This window comes from Ascidiella aspersa, chromosome 8, assembly GCF_963924565.1.
Source record: "Ascidiella aspersa chromosome 8, kaAscAspe10.2, whole genome shotgun sequence".
Lineage (NCBI taxonomy): Eukaryota > Metazoa > Chordata > Ascidiacea > Phlebobranchia > Ascidiidae > Ascidiella > Ascidiella aspersa.
In genome coordinates this window covers 26,379,232-26,391,849 of record NC_139454.1, presented here as the reverse complement: position 1 = coordinate 26,391,849, position 12,618 = coordinate 26,379,232, and the positions used below count along the sequence as shown (strand labels likewise).

The window sequence follows — 12,618 nt, the reverse complement described above, 5'->3', positions numbered from 1 at the left end:
GCCGGTTCGTTTATTTATCGCTGTGGCGAAAAAATTGCGCCCTTCGGCTGCAAATGGCGATGATTATAATCGCGCCTCCCAGAATTATCAGCAACAGCGATGAGCAATTAACTATTGGTCTTAATCGCCGCCATAAATCGACTTTGTGTCAGTGTCAGAATCCCAAAGGCGCCAATCATCGAATGTGCATTTCAGTTTGCGTTTGAATTAAACAGTTTAAATTTTTAGCGGCAATCGTAAAAATTATTTACAACTTAATGTTGATGGATTACTGTATTGGTGTATTTAGTCTTTATTTTAAAGTTAGTTTGTGGATATTTATGGTATTTAATTAGTTTGGAGTTACAGTGTGGGTTATTTTAGTTTGAATTCCAAAATATTATTCCAGTTGAAAAATATTTATCTGTATGTTATTTTAGGATTTCAGAAAATGAAAATTGTCAGGAGGCCTAAATATACAGTCAGACTTGAGGAAACAAATCCCTTGTCTCAAGCAATTGACGATGTTTTGGAAGGTCAAAGTCTAGCAGAAGGTTTGACAAATTTGTACTTATTTGTAAACATTTAATATGTTTTAAAAACATTACAAGTGCTACAAAACCATGATTATTTGATATTAAATCCATTTGTTTATGAACTTTTAAACCATCATTTGTGAAAGCTTATAAAGGAAACCAAAAATAAAGGATTGTCTGAAAAACATATTTATTAGTTGTATCAGTTTGAAATATTTTATGTAGTTTTTAGAGTAGCTTATAATATAGGGTTACAAAATATTTTTTGGTTATTAGCTGGGCATGTTAGTGGTTTATATCATCTTTTTAAATATTATTTTCTGGTCTAGAATTCGACCACATTTTTGTCTGTGGGTTATATTGCTAAACATCATTTGGGGTAGGCATTAGGACGCGAGTTTGGGTGTGGGTGGGTCAAGTTTTATAAAGTTTTGCTCATGAATTTCCATTGTGGCTCAAACTGCATTCAGAAACAAATGTATACGATGCTCTTTTTAGTGTAAAAGTTTTTTTCAGAAACTGTCAAAACAAACTTTTATCGACTTTATTGGCCATCCAAAAATGGAATTATTTTTTTAATATTTTTGTTATTTAAATTTACAGATGAAGACATACAAGATGAACAAGCATCTGAAATCCCACTGCCATTTGTTGGAGAATCGCAAGAAATTGATGGAAGAGTTTTTAGCGATGATTTCAAAACCCCATTCACCGGCCAAATGTTGGACTTTACGGTACAAAATAGCGATGAGGTGCAATGTTTGGATGCCACTCCCAAGAAATCAGACAATTCAAATCATTCTGAAAACCCTTTAACACCGACGGCAAACTTAAAAGTTTTGCTTCACGCTGCCAGCCCAGAAATCAGAAACTATGAACGACGGAAAGAACTTTTTAATCAGTCGCTGGGAAGCATCGAAAAGTCGTCACAAAACGTCGTTCTTGAATTAACACCAGTAAGATCTTGCATTTGTAGTTTATTAATAATAGAAAACTTAATGGTGAAAATAACGGCCCAAATAGACGTTAAAAGCGACATGCTTTATTTTCAAATGTTTCGGCAATTTCTAATGCCATCATCAGTGATATCAAGTAGAAACTAATAATTGAATTTTGACACTCCTACTGAAAATCTACAAAAACAGCAAATTGTCTGGTTAAACTAAACTTTGTTTTACCAACAATAATGTATTGTTGATTAAAACAGGCCCCTACAGCAGAACAAAGTACAGACAAGAATCATCAAGTTGGTGAAGTAAAGATGGTCATTTCTGAGAGCGGTTACGACTCTGAAAATGAAGGTATGACAAAAAAACTTTTTTTTATCTATCAAATTAATTCATGTGATCAAATAAAATGCCTTCTTTCTCATGAATTTTTTAAACATTTTTGTACCACTTTTACTTTACATTTAAATTTTTATATCATAAAAGCTACTTACAATACTCTGAAATGCAAACAAAATCAGGTGTTTTACTTCAACCTTACAAAGTGTTTATTTATTGCTGGATTTTGCTTTAGTTAATGGCGTGTTTGCTTTTCGCAGAGATAGTTTGTGAAGAAGAAGTCGGAGAAACAAGTTCTGCTCCACAACGACCGTTCAACCGGAAAGAAAAATCACTGGGTCTCCTCTGCCATCGATTCTTACGACTTTATCCCGAACATCCGCAGGTAAGACGCGTAGTATAATGGGAATACGTTAAACATATTTAGGGCTTTAAATCTGTTTATGTATATTACCAGCCACTACCTTTTATCGTTTTTTATTAGCAGATATTTAAAATAGAATTTAAACTACAGCAAAATGTTAGTAATGTTCTCCCAGCTAACTTTAGTTTGTGTACCAAAAAGTGTAAATACTTTCCAGGATTGCATCTCGATTTGTTTGGACGAGGCTGCGGCTCAACTTTGCGTTGGCAGGCGTCGTATTTATGACATCATAAACGTGCTGGAAGCCATCCGTGTAGTTTCTCGACTTGCGAAGAACAACTACATTTGGAGAGGGAGGAATGGACTCACGCACACTCTCTGCAAAATAAGGGTAAGGATGATAAACTGTAGGACTTATAGTTTAGAACCACAGAAATGGAATGTGGTATATATTAACTGACAAACTAAATAATATTTTCATAGCTGTAATCATTGGCGATAAGGAGCTAAAACTGTCGCTGGTGTTATCTAAATATTGACATGTCCCTCCACTTTAGTCATACCCCTTTCAGCGAATCTCACCTCATTGCCTGAAAAATGCTTGTAGCAAATAAGTTGCTGTTAAGGGCAGTTGTTTTAACAATTTATTCTTTGATTTTTAGCGAAAGGCGGAACTAAGTGGAGACGCTGATGCTTTGCGGACAAACTTCGAGAGGTTGAGTGGATACAAACCTGTAATAACTCCTGCAAGGTAAAATAACAAATATTTACTCAAAATCATGAATTTTAAATAATTTTTAATTTATTAATTTTACTAAACTTACATGACTTGCAAGCGAAACTAACAACAAATGTTTACAAAAAAGACTCTTTGAATTGTTTAGTACTAGGTTGTTTAGTACCAGTTATAATGTATATTCACCAGGGATGTCTGATAATATGAATCGGAGCCGATAGCAAGTTGTAATATCGGTACTCATCGTATCTATTCTCGCTGTGTAACAAATTTTGGTTTATTAGCCTGGTAGAAAATCCCTTTAAATATTTTAATTGCATTTATTTTTCTTGTTTGAGCATTGTAATGACTCATATTCACCCATTGTTTTACCCACCTTTCAGTCCCCCGTCCCCACCAACAACATCAAATTCACCTCCAGAAAACCCAAGTTTAATAAAACGACGGAATAAATCACTGGGACGACTCAGCGAAAAGTTTGTCACATTATTCCTCGTGCAACCAGTGAGTAAAAAAATTGAAATGCATCACAATTTAAAAAATAAAGACTTGACTGCTGATAGTTTTATGTCATCAATATGGTAAATAACTAGTACACCAATATTTTTAAATTTATAAGTCAAATGTAAATACATTTTTACCAAAATGTTAATTTTTAAGTTCATTATATTTTTAAATGTTAATAAAAAATATTTTTTGGTTTCGTCAAGACAGTAATTAATATTTTGCGAATGATTTCAATAAATCTGTTATGTGAAAATTATAACGATTACAAAATGCTAGTTTTTTTAGTAAAGAAAAAAAATATTTCATAGTAAACTCATTTTAGTCATGTTTTTTATTATAAAGTGTGTGTGATAGTGGCCTCTCTTTTAATCAGCTGTCCAGCCTGGCACAATATTTAGACAAATTATTACTTAATGGCTTGCAATGCAGGAAATGTGTTTAGCTCAACTTCCTTCCCCTGAATAGATAGTTGATCTGCTCAACACTTGTGTGTTGTGGATTATCCATAATATGGACACTTCCATGAATACAAATAATTCATTGTTGTCTATTTATATCTGGGGCAAGACAGATAATAATTAGCAGATGACCGGTGGCACTGTTAAAAGATTAATTAAGCTAATAAAAAATATTTTCAATTTGAAAAAAAATATTTATTTTTACAAATTAATTTAGTACCAACAAGTTTATAGATTAACAAGTCTACAGATTAATTTTGTCAGTTAGGGTTAATATTGACCGCCTTATTAATATTACCAGGTGACAGTACTAAAAGAATACAATTTCATAAGTATTTTAAATTATTGAAAAACATCAAGCTTTCAAATTTTCAAATAAAATTTCACTTTCTATATTACGAACTGCTGCAATTTACAGTTTTTTCACAAATATTTTGTACCTATATAACACCATTTGGTTATTTTGAAAGTGATGGCCCTCCACAAACTTTTTTCCAAAGCTTTCATTACATTAATTTCCTCTTAAAACCAATTTTTTTTTCAGTTCCAGCTCGTTTCGCTTGACATGGCTGCCAGAGTGTTGATCACAAACGGATGCCCGGCCGACAATAAGTACAAAAGTAAGTGAAAAACTAATATTAAATTAATACATTGTATGGGTGATTAAATATAGAAACGGTTTGAAAATATGTTTAAAACAAAATTTGTTCAAAAACTATCCACCTTTGAAGCATAATGACTGGAGGTGGTAGTAAGAATATCAAATCTCATATAAAGGTAGGAACATTTTGAATAATCTCTTTCGTCATTTTCAACATAGTCATGACTAGAAAATCAATAAAAAAAGATTATTCCAAACCTCTTAAAAATAAACAAAACGGATTTATTTCAAAATCTTCAAAATGCTACCAACTTCTATATGGGCTTTTGCATTCTAACTATATCCACCTTCGATATGACATTATACTTATTCATTAAAACCTTGGTAGAGTGATTGACTTTTGTAAATTTTTCAAAACAATATTCACCTTTTCAGCGAAAGTGCGGCGACTTTATGACATCGCCAACATTCTGACGAGCTTAAAGTTGATTAAAAAGGTGATGACAAGAAAAAAGCCGGCTTTTAGGTGAGAATTTATCGCTGGATAAGTAAAAACAAAAACTTGTTGTAATTGATGTAGTTCTAATATTTTCGTACCTTTAAAAAAAATACAACAGTTTTTTATGAAAACTTTTTTGTATTTTTTTTAGTAAGTTGGTAAAAAAGAATCATGTTGTCTCACAAACAAAAGACAATTTTTTTTATATATTCCAATTGTATTTTTAAGCTTAAATATTGATTCTTCTAACAAAAATATATTTATCAATATTCTGTTGCTACCAGGCATAGTATAATAAAAATAAGTTATTCTGGTATATATTTGTCAAAAACCAACGTTTCGGCTTACTATATGGCAAGCCTTCGTCAGGGACTGACACACATAGTCAACATGACGCAAAATAAAATCACACAAAAAAAAAGAAGAAAAAAATGTCCGAGACAACGCTCAAAAATACACAGCGATTCAACACCGCACAACTCAGTTTATCTTTTAGCACCTGTCGGTAATATATTTATTTTTACCTTCTAGCTGGATTGGTCCAGACATTGCTTACAAAAGCACGCCAATAAAATGTGACAACAACGGTAACCCAACATTGCTGGTGAAATCCCCACTCACCAACATCTGGACTTCACCAAAGATAACAACTACACTACTACCAAGTTTACAAGATGGAAACCTGGTTGAACTCTGTGAGGTAAATGGAAACAATGTCATTAGTTGTGTAATGGTATGTTGGTAGAGTTTGGATGAAATCCTACCAGTTGTTCATTATACATAATTTAAAACTGGTGATTGTCAATCTTTTTAGATTTAACACCTCTAAGAAAAACATGATTTTTATATACCCTATTTAAGAAATTACATTGTCATGCCCCACATTCAATTTATAAACAAATAAACAACATAAGAATGGCTTAATAAATTGCATTTAAATGAAAATTTAAATAATTAGAGGACAGATTCCGCTTTTGGTTTTGAGCAGGCAAATATAACATGACAGATTCACATGTCATTGTCAAAATTACCTGCTCTAAATTTCATAACTTTTCTTTAGGGGTTATATCCATAGATTGAGAAGCACTGGATGAACAAAACTAACAAATTCTCCCATAAATTCAGATACTAATATTTTCCATTTAAACATTCCAGGTTGTTGAACAAGAGCGTCGTGATCTTTGTCTTGAAACACCGGTAAAAAGTGGAAAGCTTGCCACGGTTCCTGGAAAGATTTCGGCCGAACACTTCCAGAAATTGCACGGAAAATCACAAGAAGAAGCAGATCAGTTGAATTCCTCGTTTAACTGTGAGTGAGAAAAATTCTGAAATCATTTGTGAAGTGTTGCAAGATGCCCTTTCACTGCACGAACAACTATAAAAAATGTCACACAACATAAAGTTTAGTGCAATATTTTTTATCTCACTAAAATATCAATACATTAAATTACTCATTTCTCTTTAGTAAAAAAGTTACACACTTTTATTTAGAAAAAAATAATTGACACAAATAACGACCTTTTTGCAGAAATGTTGTGGTACTTATTTTTTTTGCAAATAAAGCAAAGCTAGTTACATTAAATATTTCATCGCAGGTGACGAGGTGTTTCGTCAGGAGCTTGAACTTCTCCGCCAGCGCTTCCCCTCCCCGATGTCGCGCTTACTGTCAGCTTGTAACGTAGAACAAGCGCTTGCTGAACACAAGCAGAACAAGGCCATGAAGATGATAAACATCAAAAATACAGGTAAACAACGTCAACTTGGAATCTGGAATATTTGCCCTATTGTGTCCTTACCAACGAAAGTAAAAAACTCTGGAAAATTTGAAAATATTTTTGAAATTGACATCTAGTTAAAAATATTTCTCAAGAAAAAGTGTGTCAGCAAATAACTTTGCTCAGGTTTAAATGCTTAATTCCAATAAAGTGAGCGTATGTCCCTACAGATAAATACTTACTTCCCTGTGTATTTAGGTCAATGTCATTTTTTAACCAAATCCTTGCTGATTAAAATGCTAATAATCACCCTGTTTTCAACATTGTTCACTGATCAAAAAATCGTTTTCACAGATGCAGTCGTTTCATCTGGGCTGATCAAGCCTTCTGCCATCTCGCCAACCAAAGTAAGCCTCTCTTATCTCAAGAAGCAGCAGCAAATGGTTTCACAAACCGTTGATAAAGCAACCTCAGGTAACTGTGGAACACAAAACCCTACACAAGTGATGCCAGGCTACCAGAGCATCTCATCGCAACAAAATATGAAGACTATAGTTTGCAGCGACGGACATATACTGGTTCCTGTGCCTGGAATGCAGCTGCTTTCCACAGAAAACAACAGGAAAGTTGGTAATTTTTCTCAACCTCTTGTGGAAAAGTTACCAACAAACAATCATACGTCGGTCCTCAAAAACAATTTGCAATTTCAAAAGTTGGAAAATGTTTCAAAAAACCGAGCTAAACCAATCATAAAAATATCGCTTGGAAGTCAATTGGGGCAAACTAACAAAAACAACCAACCGATTAAAATTGTGGTGAATCCATCGCAAGGATGTAAGGGAATTAACTCAACAAGAAATGTAGCTTCGGAGCAAAATACACAAAGCGCAAGATTTCTAAACCACCCCCAGGTTTCCTTGCGTAAGGTCGCTCCACCTTTACAACGCGGAAACTTTGTCAAACTGGATTTAAAGAGCATCGGTGAACCGCGACCCGTTCTGCAAAACCTCTCTAGTCTTAGCAACTTTGTTCGTCCGGTGTTCGAGAGCCAGGTGCTGCCACCTAGTGGTAAACCACAGTCTGTTGTCACAAACTTGACGTCGCGCTTGGAGCAACAGGGATACAATCGAGGGATCCCGGTCAAACCAGTTCGAATATTCCAAGGTGTCAATGATTATCCGGCCACACTAAAGGCAAAGATGCAGCAAATTTACTCCAAAGATACTATTCCTGTAAGTTTATGTTAAAAAAGTTCAATGTTACATGTTTTTTTTAATATGTAGTTGGTTAAGCGCATTGCCTTATATTTGTTAACATTAACCCAAAGAAATTTAGATTAATAATAAAGTATAATTTTCTTTCATACTGCATTGTTAGAAATCACTTTTGTCACCAATATTTTTATTATGTTTAATTTTCATTGATCTTTTATAAAATTAAAATTTTAATAAAAAAAGAAATGGTTGAAATGTAAATTTTATTGTGAAATTGAATAAAAATTAAACTGAATATTAGTTTAATTTTTTTTTAATTTGGTTAAATGTTTTGCATTGTGTCAAACTTCCATAATACCAATCTATCAGAATATATTTGCCATAATGTGTTTTTTTAAAACTCATTTTTTATTCATAGCCTTTATTTTATTTTTTGCAGAACCCTAAAGAATGTTTTCGAGGTAAAAAACGCAAAGTTTCGTCACGTAAACTGAACATGGTTGATGAAAATGAAGACCCAGAAATAAGTGAACTACTTCAGGTTGAAGAAACATTGCCAGTTAAGGTAAAACTGTTTTCTTAAATTTGATATTGAAGTCTTGAAATTTGATGAGCAACTTTGATTTTGTATGTTCATCATTTTTACCTATAGACTTATTAAGTTTTAGTTAGAGCGGTTACTTCTTTTAAAATACAAATACTGTATTTTGTATGTCCTAGCGCTAACCAGTGAAATAAAACGAAACTTACAACCAAGGTGTAAAGAGGTTAAGGAGGAGCAAATGTTTCATCTAAGCACAAACTGCTAATTGTTTGTTGTAGTTTGAGACATAATTTCAGTTCCTCAGTTTTCGAAAATTTAAACATATTACAACTTATAGTTTGAAACCATCACAATGTATTTGTGGTATATATTAACAAAAACATTTTAATTATTCACTAAAAACTTTTAGCCATTGGCGGAACGACCTGTGGCCGACGTTTCCGCCATCGGGAACCAGCCAAGTGTGACTGTTCGACCGCAACAAGCCGTGTTCGAAGGTTGGAACCGACTCGGTTCTGCGTTCACCATGGCTCCAAAGAACGACCACTCTTCAACTCCACTGAAGGAAAACTCTAATTTTCAAGGTAATTTATTTTGTTTGGTTAAGCCTACAGTGTTTCTAAACCTTTTTTGGCCAAAACCCAAAAACTAAGGTCTTAATACAAAAACGAAGCGGCAAGCAACCAAATTTAACAGTCACGCAATTTTGGTTAGCGATCAGATGTTGAAAATTTTTAGCACAAATTTCTAACAGAGTCGTGTTTAAGTTGAACACCACCACCAATTATGTTTCAGTTTAGTTTGCGACTCTTTGAAGTCGTTTAGTTGGGAACTGTAATTTTTTTAGCAACTGGTGTCATTTAAAATATTATTTAGTAATTCCTGATTTTTGATCTTGAAATACTTGAATGTTTGTCAACAGTGTGGTTTTTGTCCAGTATTTAAAAAAATTAGAAAAAACATAACAGTAGTGTTAAAATTTATTCAATTATGTATATTACATCATCAATGTTTTAATCTGGGAGTCTTGTGTTGATAATGAAGGACTATTATGCTTATCATTACTTTTTTTAGTCACTGTTGCTGTTGACCCCACTGACAAAACTGACAGGAAGTTTTATCCCGTAGCCCAGGACCATGCTACAAACTCCCCTATTCCAGGTATGTGGAACAAATTTGTAGCTAAAATATTTGGTATAAGGAATAAGGTTGAGTTAACTTAGGTATTTTAGTAAAACTTAAATTTGATTTAAATGTGTTGTAATAATATTATCCACTTATTAAAATGTCCTGATATTATCGTTTTGTTTTAGCTGTATACCTAAATAAAAGTAAATAACCTTATTGTTAATTTTAAGCATCGTATGTCCATTATAATTCTATTACAACCGAAATCTGTGCACTGAACATACTCCCATTGCCATAATAACTCCATGCATAAAAACGACGAAATTATCTTTAAACAAAATAGAATTGAAGGGTTATTTTTCCCATAGCCACTTAAACATGCAGAATCCTGTTTGTGGCCAATATATTCCACTTACAAGCAAAGTATTTACATTTTCAGCGAACATTACCCCGAGTTTGGTGAACACCCCATTCAACATCGCGCAAGGGAACAGCCGACCAACTTCTACCATCAGCTCGCTCGGTGAACTTGATCAAATATTTCCACACAACGTATCAAGGTACTGCATTACTACTAGGATGTCATCATCTTATAAAAGTTTAGTTTTTGTTGAATTTTCTGTACCATGGAAATCAAAGCACTAGTAACCCCTTAATGTTTAGACATACCCAGGATTTTATTCTAAAAAAATGAATAAAATAATGTCAGTGCTGTTAATCACATTTATTTGTGTATAGCATATACAATGTACATTGAATTCTCATACTGCATTTGGCTTATTTAACTATTAATTTTTTTGGTATGTTTTTGTAAAAGTAGATTTCATACTACAGGTCAACATTCAGATTTTACAAGCTTAGGAAAGTTTTACAAAAATTATTTCTTTTTTTAACTTAGCTCAAAACTTAATCTGTACCTTGGTAAAACTGTTGTTACTTGAACATTCTTAAGTTAATTTTATTAAATATTTCTCACTAACAGCAGAATACTGTAGCAAAGCTAGCATTTCAGGCCAGACACTATTAAAACTTTTCATAGTGTCTGATGTGAATTGCTAGCTTTGATAGAGTATTTTGCTGTTACTGATCAGGAATTAAGGTCGACATTTATCTTGCAAGGGTCAAGGTGATTTCTATTATCACATATTCAGTGCAACAAATATTTCAGTTTTGATGCAAACACTCTATTTTTCAGAAACCTGTCTCCAGTTGAGAGTAGTGTTGTTCAGTTGGAGAACCAGGAAAACATGCCAGTGGTTGTGGAAGGTGTTAATATGCCCTTCTACACTTGTAACATCAACAACATGCAGCAGAGGTAAGGGACTAACAGCATTCATTACATGTAAAAAGAATACCGATGTCCATTTAGAAGTAGGCAGCATTTTGTAAACAGTTCGAATAAATCTTTTGTTAATGGCTGAAGGTTGTAGTTAGACGTAGAATAAATAAGTAGGTACGTTTTGTGAAGGTTTTGAATAAATCTTATTAATAATTTCGGTTAGTCTTTGAAATTTCAGTTTACACATTTAGTAAGTGTCATGCTAGTGAGCCGTTCATTTCAGGTATATTGTACATGTGCAGATTAAAACAGCTCCTGTGGTAATTATAGCCTATTTGTTCTCCCAACATTCCGACGTTAATTTTTTGATGACCATTGAACTTGCAGTTTATTTACTGTAGTGTACAGTTGTAGTTAATATTATACCTAATTACTTTTGTTGGCTAGGTTTGATTATTTCTACGACCCATTTGTGCAGATGATTTTACCGATGCAGCTCATAAACAACTGCACGCCCAAGCAGACAATGGAAAGGTGATTTAGAACTAGGTAGTTTCCACAAATAAGTAAAGGCAGGACTATTTCTTGCTTAAATTCAGTTTAGTTGGAACTGTGATAAAGTAATGCGAGTGCTTTACCTAATTCAGGTACAGAGTGTAGCTTTTAGCATGTTAGGTTTACAACAGAGAGTTTATATTACAGTTGAGTTCAGGGTTTTTATTCTAACAGGAAAAAACTCTGACGCGAAATCTATTTTAATCAAAATATCTTTATTTTAGGGTCCAAAACATATAGTCCAATATATTGGTATTATGTAAATATTTATATATACTTTATACATCGTTTTAATTGTATTTTTAGTTAAATTTACCAACTTGTCGTTTTTCAGTCGAGCTAATAACATGAGCCAGTGGAAAGAAACGGCCATTGTGGACTCTGCACCTTCAAAAAAACGACAACTTGAAGTTTCTGGAAAGAAGTCTTCAAACAAACACCTGAAGATTACCCATCTAATTGCCTAATAATCACTTATGCAAGAGTTTGCCTAATATATTTGTACATATTCATGCGATTAATGTATATAGTAAGAAAATCTATATGTACAGAGCACAATCTAACAGAATTATTTGTGCCAAATTAAAAAAGGCTATTTGAAGATTTTATAAAGCTAGGAACTCATTGTTTTTTACTTGTGTGTTTTGTGCAGTTGATGTTTAAGTTCGGCTACATGTGATTAGCTGATTGGTGCACATTTTTATGTTTGTTGGATGAAATTCTTTTCGTTTAATTTATTTCATTGTTTTGTAGTTTCAAGGCCTGTATGTCAAGCCATGTTTGGCGAAAGCGTTTAAATTAAAGCCATTCAACATTTCGTTAAATCTTGTCTTCATGTGTCTTATTCTTTGTAGGCTAATGACTTAAAGGTTAGTGAATCTTGAGAAACCTATTCCTTACTAAATAGACAGTAAATAGGATTGTTAGGTTGGGGATTTTACACTAGGGTTGTAAAATTCTTTTAAAAAGGCAGAATGAAGGTTGGTCGTACTTAGGGATTTTAGAGCAAAACAAAGACTATTTATAAACAGCAAGGTGTAAAACGTCGGATTTTACTAGTTTCATGTTAAATTTTTGGTATGAGACCGTTGGATTTTATATTAAAGTTACAAACTTTTTGTTTAGGTATGCTGTCATTAATTTAATCTGAAAAAATTAATTTGTTCTGAGAAAGATATAAACTTTGCTAAAAAAAACTTTTAAAAACTGGATTTTTG

At 33.0% G+C, this 12,618-nt stretch overlaps 1 protein-coding gene across 1 annotated transcript; it reads left to right on the top strand.

The window, feature by feature from the left end:
• The first annotated feature begins 427 nt into the window (after positions 1-427).
• LOC146137115 (uncharacterized) lies at positions 428-12,160 on the top strand. The gene is made up of 19 exons (XM_083396045.1): positions 428-533; positions 1,119-1,471; positions 1,723-1,816; positions 2,062-2,186; positions 2,383-2,556; positions 2,828-2,916; positions 3,285-3,405; positions 4,411-4,486; positions 4,903-4,993; positions 5,498-5,666; positions 6,122-6,275; positions 6,562-6,711; positions 7,042-7,913; positions 8,335-8,460; positions 8,849-9,023; positions 9,514-9,600; positions 10,007-10,127; positions 10,763-10,882; positions 11,736-12,160. The coding sequence occupies exons 1-19, from the start codon at positions 431-433 to the stop codon at positions 11,866-11,868; spliced, it is 3,333 nt and encodes a 1,110-aa protein (XP_083252171.1). The 5' UTR covers positions 428-430; the 3' UTR covers positions 11,869-12,160.
• The last annotated feature ends 458 nt before the right edge of the window (positions 12,161-12,618 follow it).

Coding starts and splice junctions, on each gene's coding strand:
- LOC146137115 (XM_083396045.1), top strand. CDS start 431: ATGAAAATTGTCAGGAGGCCTAAATATACAGTCAGACTTGAGGAAACA. Junction 1,817..2,061: donor TTACGACTCTGAAAATGAAG/GTATGACAAAAA, acceptor TGCTTTTCGCAG/AGATAGTTTGTGAAGAAGAA. Junction 9,601..10,006: donor TACAAACTCCCCTATTCCAG/GTATGTGGAACA, acceptor TTACATTTTCAG/CGAACATTACCCCGAGTTTG.